The 19,847-nt window shown below is 34.9% G+C and overlaps 1 protein-coding gene across 1 annotated transcript in view; it reads left to right on the top strand.

Moving 5' to 3' along the window:
* Positions 1–5,821, top strand: part of LOC120223349 (arylacetamide deacetylase-like 2) — a 28,530-nt gene extending 22,709 nt beyond the window's left edge. Inside the window, exon 5 of the mRNA XM_039221419.1 lies at positions 5,816–5,821. Within this exon, the coding sequence (XP_039077350.1) occupies positions 5,816–5,821 (6 nt within the window). The remainder of the gene's footprint in view (positions 1–5,815) is intronic.
* Positions 5,822–19,847: the final 14,026 nt, after the last annotated feature.

The raw sequence follows: 19,847 nt of genomic DNA, 5'->3' as shown, positions 1-19,847 counted from the left end.
AGACAGTATGGTACTGGCACAAAAAGAGACACATGGACCAATGGAACAGAAGAGAAAACCCAGAAATGGACCCAGAACTATATGGTCACCTCATCTTTGACAAAGCAGGAAAGACTATCCAATGGAAAAAAGTCTCTTCAGAGCATGATGTTAGGAAAACTGGACAGCAGCATGCAGAAGAATGAAACTCTACCGCTTTCTTACCCCATACACAAAAACAAATTCAAAATGGATGAAAGGCCTAAATGTGAGACAGGAAGATATCAAAATCCTAGAGAAGAACACAAGCAGCAACCTCTGTGACCACAACCATAGCAATTCTTTACCAGACAGATCTCTGCACAAGCAAGGAAAAGAAAGGAAAAAGCAACTATTAGGACTTCATAAATGTAAAAACTTTCTGCACAGTGAAAAAAAACAATCAGTAAAGGTGAAAGGCAACCTACAGAATGGGAGAAGATATTTGTAAGTGACATATCAGATTAAAGGCTAGTATCCAAAATTCTTAAAGAGCCTATCAAATCAACACTCAAAAAATAAATAATCCCTCAGTTAAGAAATGGGCAGGAGGCATGAACAGATATGTCTTCAATGAAGACCACCAAATGGCTATCAGACACATAAAAAAAAAAGTTCAACATCACTCATCATCAGGGAAATACAAATCAAAACCACAATCAGATACCACCTCACATCTGTCAGAATGATTAAAATTAACAACTCAGGAAACAACAGATGTTGGCAAGGATTCAGGGACATGGGAACCCTTTTGCACTGCTGGTGGGAATGCAAACTGGTGCAGCCACTCTGGAAATCAATATGGAGCTTCCTCAAAAAGTGAAAAATATAACTGCCCTTCAACCCAGCAATTGCACTACTAGGTATTTATCCAAAGGATACAATAATACTGATTTTTAGGCATACATGCACCACAATGTTTATAGCAGCACTGTCAACAATAGCCAAATTATGGAAAGAGCACAACTGTCCATCACTGATGAATGGATAAAGAAAATGTGGTGTGTGTATGTGTATGTATACGTGTGTGGATATATAATGGAACGTTGCTCCACGGAAAAAGAATAAAATCTTGCCGGTTGCAACAATGTGGATATAGATAGAGTGCATTATGCTATGCAAAATGGTGCTGGCAGAGAAAGACAAATACAATATGATTTCACTCATATGTGGAATTTAAGAAACAAAATGAATGAGCCTAGGGGAAGGGAAGGAAAAGAAACAAGATAAAAAACAGAGGGAGACAAACCATGAAAGATGTTTAACTATTGTATGTGAACAAACAGGGTTGATGGAAGGTTGGTGGGAGGGGGGATGGGCCCAGTGGGTCACGGGCTTTAAGGTGGCACTCGCTGGGATCAGCACTGAATGATATATGTAAGTGGAAAGTCACTAAATTCTACTCCTAAAACCACTATGCCTTAACTAGCTTGAATTTAATTAAAATTGTGGTAGATAAACACTCAACAATGTAACCCCAGTAAGCATGGAGTGAACAAGGTTTTTAAAAAATACTTTGTCATTTCAAAATACCCAAATTATAAATCACCTCTACAAGCATTTTGCTGAGTGAACCCATAAACTAAAACTAAAGATTTATTTCTGTGAAAAAAATCTGTAGTATGTAAGTAGTATGAATCTTGGATATTAAGTATAACCAGTACAATCAAGTTAAGAAGTTAAAAGTGCTGCAAGAAATTTGTGTGCGTTCCCATGCTTGTGGTGGGGTAGTGAAAGTTTACAAGCTAGATGATCCAAGAGCAACTGAAATATCTAACTTGTCTAGTCGAGACCAGATAATATGTCAAACCTACATTTGTCAGAAGGCAATTAAAAATGACAATTTCAACAGTCCACAAACTCATTCTTTTTTTCTTAGTTAAAAAAAATGTATTTATTCTTTCTCATTGCCATGTAGTATTCCATTGTATAGAATGAAATCTGGCCATGTGTAGCAACATGGATGGACCTTGAGGGTGTTATGCTGAGCGAAATAAGTCAGGCAGAGAAGGACAGATAGCATATGTCTGCATGTATAGGAGGATTAGGAGGAACCTAACGAAGGACCATGGGGGAGAAGAAGGGGAAAAATAGTGGGGGAGAGGGAGGGAGGCAAACCATGCGAGACTCTTGAATGCCAAGAACAAACTGAGGGCTGATGGGCTGGGGGAAGCAAGAGGGGGGTGATGGGCATGGAGGAGGGCACTTGTGGGGATGAACACTGGGTGTTATATGGAAACCAACTTGACAATAAACTATTAAAAATGTATTTATTTAAATTCAAGTTAACATACAGTGTAGTATTGGTTTCAGGAGTAGGACCCAGTGCCCATCCCGACAAGTGACTTCCTTAATACCCATCACTCCATCCCCCACCCCACCCCCTCCAGCAACCTTCAGTTTGTCCTTTTAATGTAGAAAGAAATTATCTATGTGCAAATAACTGTTTTCTTCAGCTCACTTTCAGCACAGAGCCTGACCGATGCAGGGCTGAAACTCATGTACCATGAGATCATGACCTGAGCCGAAGTCGGACCCTCAAAGGACTGAGCCATCCAGGTGCCCCACTAACAATTTCGAAAGGATGTGGAATGGACAGTGCCCAATCCTGAAGGTAATTTCTAGGTGCTCTCCTGAAATACCCATTCCAGCATTGTATTAGTTTGCTAGGATTGCTAGGTACCAAGTATCAAGTGACTTAAACACCACGAATGTATTGCCTCTGGGGACTAGGTGTCTGAAATCAAGATGTCTGAAGGATCATATTCCCTCTGAAGGTGCTTGGAAGGGATCTGTTCCAGGCCTCTCCCAAGTTTCTGGTAGTTCCTTGGCTGGTGGCAGCACACCTGCTGTAATTGCATGACATTCTGTGCATGTTTCTCTCTCCAAATGCTCTCCTTTTATATAAGAACCAATCATATTGGATGAGGGCCCACTCTAATGACCTCATTTTAACTTGCTCCCTCTGTAAGGTCCCTATCTGCAAATAAAGTCAGAACTTGAGGGACTGGGTGTTGGGACTCCAACATATCTTTTATGGGGAGACAAAATTCAACCCATAGCAAGCATGATGTATTCCAGTTTTCTAAAAGTAAGCTGTCTATTGAAAAAAGGTCTCCTGCCCTTCATTGATGATGTTCTGATAGGAAGTAGCCCATCAACTTTCCTTCAGTCACCTTCTCTTTGAGGAACAAGGTGTCAGCAAGAATTGAGCTTGCAGTAAAATCCACTGTAGGCTACATCATAGCCTGCCACGTCCTCAGAACTATGTGATTGTCAATGATCACATCGATGATATACTCTTGTTTTCCTGCCATGTTTGATCCATGCTAAGGGAGGTTTCATTCACCCCATGGACACTCACACTAACATGTAGGTGGTCACTTGCCTTTTTAGACACGGTAGTTCGTTTTTAAACTACCTCTCATCCTCCAGAATGTTATTCCTCTTGAATTACATAAACTTGTACTTTTAGTTTGTTCACATACCTTTCTAGAAGTCTTTTCAAAAAGTCTCTTATTGATATTAAGAGACTAAATCAAGTAGGTAGCTGGTCCTTACAATTTGCAAATTTTCTCATGACACCTTCATTTAAATGTTAAACATATTATGTGGGTATATACATATATATATACTTTATGTATATATCTATACACACATATATGTGTACATATTTAAAGATGTGTGGAAAATACAAAAATATGCCTATGTTTTCATTGAAATTTATTTTAATTGACTTGTATCAGAAACCATCTTCTTTTTTTAAATGCTTAATTTTTGAGAGAGAGAGGGACAGAGTGTGTGAGGGGAAGGGGCAGAGAGAAGGAGACACAGAATCCTATGTAGGTTCCAGGCTTTGAGCTGTCGGTATAGAGTCAGATGCGGGGCTGGAACCCACGAATGCAAGTCATAACCTGAGGCGAAGTCCGACGCTTAACCGACTGAGCCACCCAAGCACCCCTAGAAATCATTTTCTTAACCTTTGCTATGAATGTCTCTGTCACTGTTAGAGGCTCCCAGCAGGGTAGGTGAGCAGCTGGATTTGAATCCACCTCTCCTCTCTGGATTCACCATGGCAACTGCCTTCATGACTTTCCTGGGCCCCTCCTCCCGCTGAATGACTCTATCCGCTTGACTGCAGCTCTGACTGGGTCCTCAGGGTCTCACTGTGAGCCCTGTGCAGCGGGAGGTCGAGGCGGCTGAGGCACCATTTTTTAGCCTACTTTGGAAAGTATAAGGAGGGCAGCGTTTTTGCACATTGGAGTCTCTTTATGAGTCAGAAACATTCGACTTAACTGCTTGGCAGTGTGATGTATATTCAGCTTTTAATGTAAACTCCATGAAAAAATTTGCTTTTTATTGTACGACTGTGTTCTTTCCTTGCCTGTTTTTTTTTCCTTTTATCTCAAACTATATTCTGTTCAGTAGTCTTTCTGCAGCTTTGGCCCTGATGAGGCGACTTCAGACTCAAGTACTGAGCTCTTGCTCACTTCAGAAAAGGCGTTAGGTGATGCGTGTCATTTTTCCTATTGTCATAGGTGTGTCATGTGCAACAGGGACAGATGTGTACAATTCTATATTCTATCGCCTTTTAAGCTATTTATCATTCTCTCTTTTTCCATTTATGTGAATATGTAGGCATTAATTCTGTCATAAAATATGTAAAATGTCCATGGAGACTAAAAGGAAATAGCTAGCCAAATTGCTGGTGTTATAGAAACTTTACAAGTATGTGTGTGTATACACACACAAAATGTTGGATGTGTATAGAAGTAAATATCAATAGAATGTTTCCCTATAATTAAAATATAGCTTATACTTTATTAGGAATGAATATTAGGAATGAAAAAGGACAGAGGATGTATTAAAATAATTATAAGTGCATGATCATGAGGGCAAAATATTTAAAAACCTAGGGAAAATGGGCAAGAATAAGTAGAGGGGAAAACCCTCCCTTAATTTGTAAAGATAGAAAAAATTGGGAAATTGATTAATAATTAATAATCATTAGAAAGCAAACCAGGACGAGATGGGTTCATAATACTAAGAGTTTTGTCATAGTAGCATGAGTTTATCTAAGACTAGTTAATTTAAGTGTTATTGAAATTATTCCAAGTGGTAGAATAACAATAAAAATCCCCTTTGTTCATTTTAGGGAGCAGTCCTGCAATGTATCAAAACACTGATATAATCTGACCAAGCAGGTCGTCTTGTATGCATGCCCTGGTGGCTTGGCACCTGAATATTCATCAACATAATTTAGCATATCAAGAAATTAACAAAGAAGAACCAATTGAGCAAATCAGATTTGAAAAAGGAATGAGAAAATCAATAATTGGTCCTAATATATATAAACCTAAGGAAATAAGAAATGAAAATTTAACACAATAAAAGCTAATAACCAAACACAATAGAAAATATATCATAAATTGTAAATCACTGAAATAGTTTCTATTGAAATTGTAAATAGTAAGTAATGCCTGTTATCACTAATAACATTTATTCTTTGGATAAAATACTTCATGAGTTCATACTGATGTTTCTAATTCAAAGCCAGAACTACAGGGTTTTTATTAAATTTTCTACCTTATCTCTGTTGTCTCTTTTCCTAAAAGTGAGATTTCTGCATTTCATGTAAACCAGAAATGACAGAATTATAATATCATATACTCATTCATGTGCTTTACCCCACATTACACAGGAATTTTTTCCAGAATAACATAGTCCCATGAGCAAAGTGGTTATTGAAAATAGCTTAATTGTTTTTGCATGTGCTCTATTTGCTTCCCATTTTTAGACGTAAACCTTTTGCCTTGAAATAATTTTAGATTTTCAGAAGAATTACAAAGATAGAACAGAGAAATACTTCTCACCTATTTCCCCCTGTTGTCACCATCTTACATAACCATGATACGTTTGTCAAAACTGAGAGATTCTCATTAGTATGTTAGTGCTAACTGAACTCCAAGGTTTATCTAGACGTCACTTTTGTTTCCCCACTAACATCTTTTTTTTTTTTTTTTTTTTAATTTTAGGATCTGATCAGCATTCATTTGCATTCAATTATCATGTTGTTCAGCCTCCTCTGGTCTGTGATAGTTTCTGTCTTTGTTTTACGTGACCTTGACAGTTTTGAAGAGTACTGGGTAAGTATTTTGTAGAATGACTCTCAATTTGCTTTGTCTTGTGTTTTCTCATAATCAGTCTAGATTATGGACTTTTTAAAGGGAGACTACAGAGGTGAAATATCCTTCTCATATCAATTATATCAGGGAATATAGTGCTATTAATATAATTCATAACTCATGGTGTTGACCTACTCATTTGGCCAAAGTAGTTTTTGTCAAATGTCTTCCCATTTGACAAGTTACTTTTTCATCTTTCTGTATTCTGTTTTTGGAAGCAAGTCATTAAGTCCAGCCACACTCAAGGAATAGAGAAAATTAAACTCTACCTTCTGCAAGGCAAGATCTGCATAACTTATTTGGAATTCTTCTATGAGGAAAATTTGCCTTTTCTTCCCTATTTCTTTCTTTTTTCAATAATTTACTTGTATCAGTAGAGACTTGTATATATTTGTTTTGTACTTTCAGTTATAAGCCAGTGCTGTTATTTATTTTGGCACTCAGTTCTTTCTGGTTTGGGTCATTGACAGCTCTTTCAGATCGACTCGTGTCTCTTGGGTGTTACTAATTTTTGAGTTTTGATAATTCTGGACTATGTTTCTCTTTCACATTGTAGATCATTGTCTTAGTAACTTCAGGTGATTATAAAACATTAGGATATAGTTTTCCTTTGCTTTGTGGGCGAGTGTTTCTGTTTATGCTCTCATTGCCTGTTAAGGGGTTATTCTGTTTCTTATTATGTTTGCTAATGTATTAATTCTGAGTGATATTTAACTACAGTCATTTTCTGATGCTCGTTTTTACATGAAACTAATTAATTTCTAGAAGGTATGGGGAAGGCATGGTTTTACAGATTTTCTAACTTTATGACTCTTGAGCTCCCTCTTCTGCTATTCTTGTGAAATACTACGTTTTGTTCAGGACCTGTCATCTGTATTATCCTGGTTAATTTGGGTTCTATTCTCAGCAGTTCTTAGTCAGTGTAGAGGTCTTAAAGTGAAGGAAGCTTTAATTGGTTTATGTTGAGGGGTGGTCGGGTGCAGACTATCCCAGCCCCTTCAGATCTAATTGCAGATAGCTTGTATTCACCAACTAATAGGGTGCACAGATCCCTGCCAGTTTCAACTCTTTTCTGAATTTTACTAAGATTTCTGATGAATACATGTTGTTAAAATCTTAGTGTATCAAATACTTTGCTGTGTCCCTCTGCTATCTCTTGTATGGGCACTGATTCTTCCCAGGCCTGGTAGGTGTTAGTGGATTGTTCTTACCATTCATACTTGGAGTTGTGTATGGATACTTTATATTCTGGCTCATGTTTTACTTCATATTATGTTGTCCATAGATTTTTGGTTTTATTATCCAAATTTCTGTGTGGATTCTCACGGGGGAGATTTGGGCATTTTCATAAATTAAAGGCCCATAGTGGAAGATTTTAATCCCCCACCCTTTTTAGTAACTATTAGAAAAAACAGACACAAAGTGATAGATAAGATTGCAACAACATAATTAATAAAAATAAATTACACACATAGAACTCAATGGCAAATAATAATACACATTTTTTCAAGTATACATTGAACATTAAAAATCTTCTTGGCCATTAAACAATTATTGTCAAATTAAAAATGATGGAAACCAGGTAAACCATATTCTCAGACTATAGTCAATGTAGGCTAGAAGTTAATAACAACATGATAATTTAAAAATCCCCATCTGTTTGAAAGTAATAAATGTATTAATAAATAACTTAGTGTCAAAACTATCTCATTATACAAACTAGAATATATTTTGAATTGAATGATACGAAAACACATACATATCATGACTTGTGGGATGCAGGTAAAGCTGGTCTTAGAAGAGAATTTATAACATGCATGATAATTCCTAATACATACATTAGAATAGAAACAAGGTCGATTATCAATATGCTAAATGATCCATTTGATGAAGTTTTCAGCTTTTATTTTGCAGAATCCCTTCTGCATTTCACAGTCTAGTCCTCAAAATACCTTAAAGCCCCATAGTTCTATCATATTATCATATCTATGGGCTTGTATTCATTCATGCCCCAATGCTTAGAAGACCACCCTGGACAGTACTTTTGTCTGGCCCCATTTTTGCTGTGTAGACTTCTGTTAGCAGCTGTAACACTTTAATTGTTTGTGTAGAGAATATTACAGTTTTGAAAATACTTCTTTTTGTTTTTCCTTGGGACCTGGGGGAATAGTTGGGCTGAGCAGTACAGGGGATTTGGGGTGAGGGAGAGCTTATGAACAGATGGAAGACCTTAAATGGACACTCTGTGTGTCTTACACTTATTGCAGATTCCCCCAGACATTCATGAGTGAATTAATTTCCTTCTTTCTTTATCTTCTCTCTCTGTGTAAACTCTTAATAATATAACAAACAAAACAAAAAAACATAAAACAAAAAAATATAAATTCACTATTATGTTCACTTCAGTTGAAGATTACCAACATGTTTTATCTACCTATATGTTTTTCCTATCCAGTCTCTGTTTCCCTTGAGAAACAGCTAAAATTTTGATCTGAAGATATGCAATCCTCTTCTTTTTATTAAAAACATTTTAGATGTATTAAGCAGGCCTAAAAATATGCTCAGTTTGGCTTGTTTTAGGGGCAAAATATGGAATTATACTTTACATAGTCTTTTGAGACATGATTTTTCACTCAGTCATTATATACTAGCCATAAATATTGCATGGAATGTAAGCTTATTCATTTTCACCAAGGTATAATATGTTCTATTACCAGAATATACCACAATTTATTTAACCAGTCTCCTGTTTTGGGGTATTTAATTTTTCCCCAGGTTTTGTTTTGTTTTCTGTGTTCTTTTGCTTTACAAAATATACTGTTATAAATATGGCTTTCTGGGCCTCCAGGTACACATATGTAAGAGCTTTTCTCAGATTTACTGAGTCATAGAAAATTTAATGTTGCATTATTTCCTAAAGAGCAGTACCAGTTTACATTCTCAAAAAATAATATATGAATATATCTATGGATCCCCATCTTTTCCAATAATTAGACTTGTCAAGCTTCTTCATTTTTGCCAGTGAAATTTGTATAATATAGTATTTTATTGTGGTTTTAGTTGCATTACTCTAAATATTAATGAGTTTGGTTATCATCCTGTACTTACTGGTGTAAAGTGTTTCTCTTTCATGTACTGCCTATTCAAGTGTTTGGCTTTTCCATTGCTTATTTTGTTCTAATTAATTTGTGCAATACACATATATGTATATACACATATGTGTATATATATGTATGTATATATATGTATGTATATATATATACACATATATGTATATACAAAGGCATATATATGTATATAGGCATATAAAGGCATATATATGTATATTAGATATATATATATAAAGGCATATATATATACATATATATATAAAGGCATACATATATATATAATTCTGAAACTTTTTGATGGGGTAGGAGGTAGAGAGGATGTTTGCTCATAGTGTCTGGGGTATCTATGATGCATCCAGGTGGAAGGCCTAGCACTCCAGTCTGGAAATCAGAAAAATTACTTTGATGAAAGCTGTTTGAGAAGAGCAGCAAGCTAAAGGTGACTAGTATGCTGTTACAGATTAGCTAATGTTTACTTTTTGATCCCAACTTCAGAAGAAATTCAGACACAATTTCCCTTCACTCAGACAAGACTCCAGTATATGTTTATCATCTTCCCTCAGGGATATCTGACCCCTCTCAAATACTATCATTACTCTGTTAGGTACAATTTTGACCTGGTGAATATTATGAGGAAGGTAATTCATTCTGGTAGTATAGCAGGAGAATTCCTCTCTGGGGGGAAAAAAACCAAAGACTATGTTGATATACATGAGTAGCTGAGGATGGTTAATCCAACTAGATAAAATATAGTAACCAACCTAATCAATACGTTTTCTAAGAATAACTTGATCCAGGACCTTGAGATACGTTCCATGGATTTATGGAATAAAATAGTCTCTGCCAGATTAACAGTAAGAAATAAAGTCCCTGCAGGTTATTTGAATATTGTTACGTGTAGTTAGATATTGCTAGATGTATTTACCAACATAAGAACATTACTAACTCTATACATTGAAAGAATATTGAATTGGGCCAAAGGTCCAGAACAACAGCTGGCATGCACACATGATTTTGGAGGTGTTCCCTAGACACTTGCAGATGAAGTCAAGCACTGCCATCCAGCGGTGTCTTTTGGGATTTTGGGTTTAAAAATCTACCTGATGCAGGACTGAAGTATTACTTTTTCGAACAATTGCTAGTCTGTTATAGAGCCCAGCTGCAACTTGCATTACAGAAGGTCAGTAGATAATCTTAAGGGCTGAGGTAACTTTTGTGTAATATGTAGTGTCAGAGAGACATCTTTTTGATACCATGAATACTATATGTATAGGACATATTTGGAGACGAATTTATGGAGTTAAATCATTTTGCTATTTGTTTCCTCTTTGTAACATTTGCTATTTATTTTGTTTCACTATTTCCCTTCTTTTGATTATTCCAGCATTTTTATGATTTAATTGTTTTCTCTAACAATTGGATTATGAGCTATTCCTCTTGGTTTATTACTTTTAGTGGTTGATTTAGAATTTACAGTATGCATCTGTATGTTATCATATCTAACTTCAAATAATGTACTACTTCATAGAAGTAGTAAGAACTTTCCAACAGTATACTGCCATTTCTTCTCTCACATCTTTTTGGTTATGGTTGCCATATATTTCAATACTATCTACATTATGAACCCAATATTATATTAATAATTTTTTAAAGTATTATCTTTTTAAAGCATTTCTAAATTGAGAAAAATATCTATATCAACCAACCTCTTCAACCTTCTGAAGAGGTTCTTCTATCATTTTCTACAGCTTTTATTTCCTGAATAAAATTTTATTTTGCTTAAATTTAAGAAAATATTTTCACTTTGAATAGACTGATAGTGTGATTTTCTTCAGAACTTGAAAGATGTTGATCTCTTCTTACAAACTTTATAAGGAGAAGTCTGTGGTCCTTTGTATCCTTTTGTATGTAATATTTCTTTTTATCTCTGGATACTTTGAAAACTTTTTTTCTAATTACCGATTTTCAACATTTTGATTAAAATGGGACTTGCTGTGGGGTGCCTGGGTGTCTCCGTCAGTTAAGTGTCTGACTCTTGGTTTCCTTTCAGGTCATGATCTCATGATTTCCTGAGTTCAAGCCCTACACTGGGCTCTGGGCTGGCAGAGCAGAGCTTAGTTGGGATTCTCTCTGGCTTGCTGGCTCTCACTCTGCCCCTCCCCCACTCACAATGTTTCTGTCTCTCTCAAATAAAAAAAAAGTGTGTGACTTGCTGTGATTTATATTTTTATTCTCTTGGGATTTATTGAGTTTCTTGGATCTTTGAATTCATAGTTTTCTTTGGATTTAGAGAAATTTTGACCTTTTTACCTCCAAATAATTTATCCCTTCTCCATCTGTTCCAACAATATATCTGCTACTTCTTTCTGGAACCCTGATTACACATATTCAGTTGCTTGTTATTTTCCCACTGGAACTCTTCATTTTTCCATGTTTCTTCCCATGTGTACTTAATTTTGAATACTTTCTATTTCTGCTCATGTTCACTGATGTTTATATTAAACTTGAAATCTGGTTTGATAAATTCTCCAACTTTGTTCTGCTTAAATATTGTCTCAACTATTCTGTGTTCTTTACATTAAGAAATTACAATCTGCTTGTCATTTTTCTCCCCCCCCAAAAAAACTTTTGAGATTTTTCAGTCAGATTTTGTTGAATCTGTGGATCAATTTTGGGAGAATTGGTAAGTAAAATTAATACATTTCCAATCCTTGAATATGCTGTATCTCTCAGTTGTTTAAGTATTTTGTAATTTATCTTAACGTTTTCAGAGACATAGCCTTAGAAATCTTTTGCTAGATTTAACATGGGAATTTGATGGTTTCTGCTGCTATTATAAATGGTCCTGATGTTTTATTTTCCCATTTTTGTTATAGTATATAAGGATATGTTTAATATTTTAATACTGACCTTTAATATTAGGACTTTGCCAAATTTACTTATTAGCCTTGTGCATATTCTTTAGGAATTTCTTCTACCATGATCATGTCATCTTCCAAGAATGCAGTTTATTCCTTTCTTCTTAATATGTATGACTTTGAGTTTTGTTCTGCCTTACTCCAAGGCTGAGTTGAGGTGGTGAGAGGATCTTAATTTTCTTTCCTATTTTTAGGAATAAAGGATTTCATACTTCACTAATAAATATGATAATAGCTTAGGCTTAGGGTTTTCAAGATACCCTTGAAGAAGTTGAAGGAGTTCTTTCCTATTGCTTGTTTCGTGAGAGATTTATTATTATTATTACTGTTTTTATCATTATTACTGCATGCCACATTATTTCAACTACTTTTTCTGTAATCTATTGAGATTATATTTTTCTCCATTAGTATGATTTTCAAATGTTAAATCAACATGTATAACTAAAATGGGTCTCATTCGTGACATACAGATATAGAGAGATAGATACAGATCCTAAACTCACATTCTCCCAAGGACACACCAAATCTATAGCTACAAATGGGGTCATTCTGAAAGAAATCTCAAAACTAAATGAACCAGTCTCCACAACAAAGGATAAAAGAACCACATATAGATGGATAGGAGAGGCAGTGACATGGTCTCCCCAAAATCCCACCCCTGGTGAGTGACACATGATGGGAGGGGTCTCACGAGACAGGTGCTTCACCCAAAGGAATGAGAGGTTGGTGCTCCACATCAAGCATTCTGGCCTCTGGTATCTGCACTGGAGAGGTAAGACCCCAGAACCTCTGACTTAGAAAAACACACAGGCTGATTTGTGGGCATACCAAAGTGCTGTTGGAAAGTGAGATTCCCTTCTTGAAGGGCTCACATGTGGTGTTGCTTGAGCTAAACCCAGCAAAAAAGCAGCAGTTCAAAAAACACCTAGACTATATGTGATTGAGATTCAGTTGCTGGAGGAGTAGAGGACACTTGAGAGACTCCCCAGAGACAGACGCTTTCAGGATCAATAGGCAATAAAGATATAATTAATATTAGAATTTAGTAAGTTAGTGAATTTTATCTTAATTCCTACTATAACCTATAAAAATTCTAGAAAAAAGTATAAGTGAAAAGATATCATGGAAAAATGGAATAAGAAAATGATATTCCAAAAGAACACAAGAGAGGGGGAAAATCACAGAGCAGATGAGACAAGCAGAAAATGCAATCATAGATTATAAATTTAAATCAAGCATATTAATAAGAATTTTTAGATAAAAGACAAAAAATCTAAAACTGGATAAAATTTTAAAAATAAACATAAATTGTATAAATGAAATATATGGAAGATGGAAAAAGAAAAAGGTGTGCCATGCAAATATTAATTAGTATAGTTATCTTATTGTCAGATTAAATACTCTTGGAGTTAAAAATTGTTCTTAGAGTAAATGTGCAATATTCCTAATGATACTTTCATTTACCTGGAAGTTAAAAAAATTATCAATTTATATGCACAAGGATATAATGTCAAAATATATAAAACTGAGAAATAAAGGAAAAATAGATTAATAGCCAAAGTAAATCAATTTTATGAACTTCTTGCAATAATTGTTAGAACAATATGGCTAACAAATTTGAGCTAATGAATATAAAGTAATAAGCATCAGAATGTACATTCTTTTCAGGCACACAAAATTTTTTTTTAAATTTTTTTTAATGTTTTTATTTATTTCTAGGAGAGAGAGAGACAGCGTGAGCAGGGGAGAGTCAGAGAGAGGGAGTCACAGACTGAAACAGGCTCCAGGCTCTGAACTGGCAGTCAGCACAGAGCCCGACGCGGGGCTCGAACCCACGAACCGTGAGATCATGACCTAAGCGAAAGTCGGACACTTAACTGACTAAGCCACCCAGGCGCCCCGGGCACACAAAATATTTTTTTGTTTAAATCAAGCATAGACAGAATTAGAAACGAAGTCTTAATTAATATCAAAGGAACAAAACCATATAGAATCCTGCTATTCATAGCATAGTTGTGTACTAGAAGCATTTGTAGCATCTGGGCACTTGTTAGAAATGCAGAATCATGGACCTTCCTGAATAACAATATGTGACTTAACAAGAATTCCAAGTGATTTGTATGCACAATAAAATTTGAGGATTCAAGTTACTTTGAACTAGTCTTCTGTATACAGTTACCATTATGTTTAGAATTACGTACTAATAAAATATAACTAGAAAATTCCACATGTTTTGAAATTAGGGTACTCACTTTGGATTAGTCCAAATGTGAAAGAAGAAATAATAATGGGAATCTGAAAATATTTTGAACTGCATTATAATATTACATATGTGTGCCAGGAAATACATCTATATCCAGAATCCAGAGGAAGATATACAATCTTAAATAAATATATAAAATGACTGAAATTAACAAGTAAAGACTCATTTTTTGAAACTTAGAAGAGAATAATAGTATCTAAAAAGTAGAAAAAAAGATGGAATGAGAGAAAAAAAGAAAGCTAAAATATAAAAATAATGAAATTGTAAACAGTCACTATAGGATCAACAAAATCAATGCAATGTCATTCCTTGAAAAAAAAGTGATGAATTGGTAAATCTCTAATAACATTAAGAAAAAAAGAATCGTAGTAAACCAATATAAAGAATAAAAAAAAAGGGACTATAAATACTTTGCAGATATTAAAAAATACAGTAGTCTACTTTGAGTGCCTTTCCTGCAATACGTTTACCTTTAAATGAAATGGAAAGATTTGTTGGAAAAAAAAAAAAAGAACACAAGAAGAAATTAAAAAAATAAGGATTATCCTATTATCATAAAATCAATTGAATGGTAATTTGAATGTATTTGCGCGCGCGCGCACACACACACACACACACACACACACCCTAATATCAAACAGCTTCAAACCCAAATTCTAAAAAGTATTTTAAAAAGAAATATCTCTGCTCCTAAGAAAGAATCCAAAAAGAAGGAAATATTGCACTTTGAGAAGCTAACATATCTTGACTCTTAACCTGACAGTCACTTTGAGAAGTAAAAATTACAAGCATTCACATTTATGAACATAGATTCCAAATCCTAAATTATAATACTATTAAATAATATTGAGCAATATATTTAAAGGGCAACATATCATGATAACCTGAAGTTTATTCTAGTAGAGTGTGGTAAGCTTAAAATAGAATAGTTATTAATACAATTCTCCAAATTAATAATTTAAAGCAGAAAGTCATTTGAATATCTGAATAAAATCTGATTTTTAACAAATAATATTCAGTATCTATAGGAATGAAACAAATTAGATTATTAGATGACCTGTGTCACCACTTGTCAATATGATATCTAAGAGTAGAAGTGAACTTCCTAAATTTAAAAACTATGCAAACAAAAACACAAGAAACACTATACTTAACGGTTAGTTATTAAAAGTTTTCTCTTTGAATTTGGAAACATTAACACCACTTTTTAAAAAATGTTTATTTTTAAGAGAGACAGACAGAGCATGACCAGGGGAGGGGCAGAGAGAGAGGGAGACAGAATCCAAAGCAGGCTCCAACCTCTGAGCTGTCCTTACAGAGCCTGATGTGGGGCTTGGACTCATGAGCAGTGAGATCATGACCTGAGCTGACGTCTGCCTCTTAACTGACTCCTCCAAGCTGAGACTTCAGATTCTCAAAAGCCTCAACCCCCCAACTCCTCCTGAGGTGAATTCACTCACGGGAGCCTCACTGTCATGCCAGTGACAGGCCTAGCAAGCCTGCCGTCTCTCCTCCTTCTGAAACCCAGAAAGGCATGTTTTAACTCCTTCTGGATGAGCCTGGCACACCAGTATGAGGTCACATCATCCAAAGAGGAACTTAATGTTCTTTTTAACGTTAAGCTACTAAAACCCAAAAGTTTCAGAAGAATGAAAATTATGGTGCCTTGTGACTAAAATCTTCTCTAAAAAGTGGCTGGTCCTATGGAATGAATATAATTTGTCAGTTTTCATTTTGTGCTTTAAAGTTCTATGCCTGTGAAATATCGGAAGTGTAGAGAATGTAAATCTTCTTTTTCAAACACTTCTTCCCAACCTTTGGGGTTAGGGGTCTGTTCAGTAGGATCATGTGTGGATTGGCCTTTCAGCTACGAACAGTTAAAATTTCAATAACTATCCACTCTTATATCCCTTTATGCTTAGGATGCATGGTGGCTACTTAGAAAACTAACCACAATTTTGTAACTTTATAAATCTGTATTCTGTGAATTAAGTACTAAGTTGATAGATATAGATATAAATATTAGCAGTAAGACTAAATTATGACCAGTTGGAGTGTAGGAGGCATTGTCCCTGAATTAGAGCTCACTCAATAATTTGAAATTGGAGACAAGGGCTAATTGAATAGGTAAGTTCCTGTTTTATCTATAATAATTTAAGTGGAACATCCCCTTACATATATTTAAGTACATAGGCTGTTAGATAAATTCAACTTTTAAACTGGTTTAATTTAGAAGTAATATGTATTAATGTATTAGTTAAATCTCACTTATTTATAGTAGATCAAAAGGTTGACTTATCTTCAGTGAAGGTCATTCTTGAACACTTCTTTAATTATTAAGGATTAATGCAAATGTGAACTTTTTTTTTGTTCCAAAAAATGGTCTTGCATCTGTTTAGTCCTATGACTGTTACACAATACTATCACTTCTAGATACATGAACACACCCAAATATAATAGCTCCCTGAAAAATTAGCTTCTCTCAGAAAATATTTTCCTAATTAATTGAAAGATCTTCAAATAAACATAGAGAGATATTTAAAAGTTTCAATCAAAACTGTGAGGAAACAATAAGAATAAAAAAATACAGGAGCACTCAAACCATTTGTCATTAAAATATTGATCTTTATAATTGATATGAAAACAAAGAAGACACTAGCATTATTAATACCATTACATTCTGGGGAAAATAAACCAAAAATTGTAAGAAAAATTAATCAGTGGAAAATAATGGAATGGAAATCATGAAAGTTAATCCCTGCAGCATAATGTCTGACTTCAACACAGCTAGTCGTCTATTTCTTAGAAAATAAATAATAAAACGGCTATGGTAAAATGAGTTTAGATTTCTAGTGTTCAAACAACTTTTTGATATTATGCAAAGAAAATGTGAAACTGCTTTCACAGTCAAGGTGAAACAAGATAAAAATCAATAAAAAGAAAATAAAACCATATCTATGCAGTTTGAATATAAATTTTACCCAAAATAAGAGAGGCTACAGATTGAGGACCAGCTTCTTTCATTTCTTCTTAGTCTGCCCCCTTGTGTTCTCCAGGAAGCTGTTACCCATCAGAAACTAAACAGGTCAGTTATATAATAACCTTATTATATATATCCATAAGATCAAGTTTGAACATGTCTTTTATTTTTTAAATTTTAAAAAATTTTTATTTTTAGAGAGAGAGAGAAGGGAGTGTGAACAGGGGAAAGGTGCAGAGGGGGGAAGAGAAAGAGAATCTTAAGCAGGCTTTATGCTCAGTGCCATGCCCGATGCAAGGCTTAATCCCATGACCCCGGATCATGACTTGAGGTGAAGCCAAGGGTTGGATATTTAACTGACTGAGCTACCCAGATACCCCAGCATCTCTTTTAAAGTGGTTTTGAAAAATATTTCAGCCTGCTTCAACTGAATATACAGAAAATATTTAAAACTATAAACAAGTGCCTTAAAACCAACATCTTTGAATAGATTGAAGGGAAAGGATTCTTTTAATTCCTAAAATTACTTTTAAAAACGAAAATAATGGGGCGCCTGGGTGGCTTAGTCGGTTAAGCGTCCGACTTTCGCTTAGGTCATGATCTCGCGGTTCGTGGGTTCGAGCCCCGCGTCGGGCTCTGTGCTGACTGCCAGTTCAGAGCCTGGAGCCTGCTTCAGTCTGTGACTCCCTCTCTCCCTGACCCTCCCCTGCTCACGCTGTCTCTCTCTCTCTCTCCTAAAAATAAATAAAAAACAAAATTTAAAAAAAATAAAATAAAAACGAAAATAATATATAAACTATATATATCTAAAGAATTGATATATTTTTATTTTCATGAATGTTATGGAAATTGCATCTCTGAAGCAATTAGCAAAAAGATGCTATATGAAACCATTTGGCTGTGGACTTTATGTATTCATTCAGCATCCTGGGATTCTATTTTGAAAGCATTTGCTAATCATTTCTTTATGAAAGAAATTGGATTATTATTACCTGATAGAAAAAGAGGCACATGAAATTATTCTGTGGCCTGTTTTCCTTAGAAATTGCTGTGATGGAGATATGGCAAGCCGCATGTGGATGTCACTGCTGATGCTGTCATTATTGCTTCATTTGCCTAGACTTTATGCTTTTATTATTTTTTAAGATTTTATTTAAATTGCAGTTAGTTAACAACCAGTAATATTAGTTTCAGGTGTACAATACAGTGATTCGACATTTTTTTAAAGACAGACACAATGTTTATTGTTATTTTGTAGGTAACCCATAGATCCACAGTATTTTTTCTTTTTTGTGATTTTTATTTTATTTTGTTATTTATTTATTTTTACAATTCAGTTTTGAAATTATTTATTTATTCAAATATAATTTATTTTCAAGTTAGCTAACATACAGCATATACAGTGTGCTCTTTGCTTCAGGAGTAGATTCCCAGGATTCATTGCTTACATACAACATCTAGGGCTCATCCTAAGAAGTGCCCTCCTCAATGCCCATCACCCATTTTCCCCTTTCCCCCAGAACCCCCCCATCAACCCTCAGTTTGTTCTCTGTATTTAAGAGTCTCTTATGATTACCTCCCTCTCTGTTTGAAACTATTATTTTTCTCTTCCCTTCCCCGATGGTGTTCTGTTAAGTTTCTCAAATTCCACATAGGAGTGAAAATATGTTATCTGTCTTTTTCTGACTGACTTATTTCACTTAGCATAATACCCTCCAGTTATACCCATGTTGTTGCAAATGGCAAGATTTCATCCTTCTCATTTCCAAGTAGTATTCCATTGTAGATGTAAACCACATCTTCTTTATACACTTAACAGTTTATGGACATTTAGGTTCTTTCCATAATTTGCCTATTGTTGATAGCACTGCTATAAACATTGGGGCACACATGGCCCTATGAATCAGCACTCTTGTATCCTTTGGATAAATTCCTATTAGTGCTATTGCTGGATTGTACGGTAATTCTATTTTTAATTTTTGAGGAACCTCCACCCTATTTTCCACAGTAGCTGCACCAGCTAACAGTGCAAGAAGGTTCCCATTTCTCCACATCCTCACCAATATCTGTTTCCTGACTTGTTAATTTTAGCCATTCTTACTGGTGTGAAGTGGCATCTCAGTGTGATTTTCATTTGTATTTCCCTGATGATGAGCGATGTTGAGCATAAAGTAGTTGTTGCCTGTTTTCTCCTCTAGGGTTTTGATGGTTTCCTGTCCCACATTATGTCTTTCATCCACTTTGAGTTAATTTTGTGTATGGCATAAGAAAGTGATCCAGTTTCATTCTTCTGCATGTATCTGTCCAATTCTCCCAGCACCATTTGTTAAAGAGACTTTTTTTTCATTGGATGCTCTTTCCTGCTTTGTCAAA

The sequence above is a fragment of the Hyaena hyaena genome, unplaced genomic scaffold (genome assembly GCF_003009895.1).
Source record: "Hyaena hyaena isolate Hyena2069 unplaced genomic scaffold, ASM300989v1 scaffold_980, whole genome shotgun sequence".
NCBI lineage: Eukaryota > Metazoa > Chordata > Mammalia > Carnivora > Hyaenidae > Hyaena > Hyaena hyaena.
Note: the sequence above shows the minus strand (reverse complement) of the source record. Positions and strands in the feature narration are given on the sequence as shown.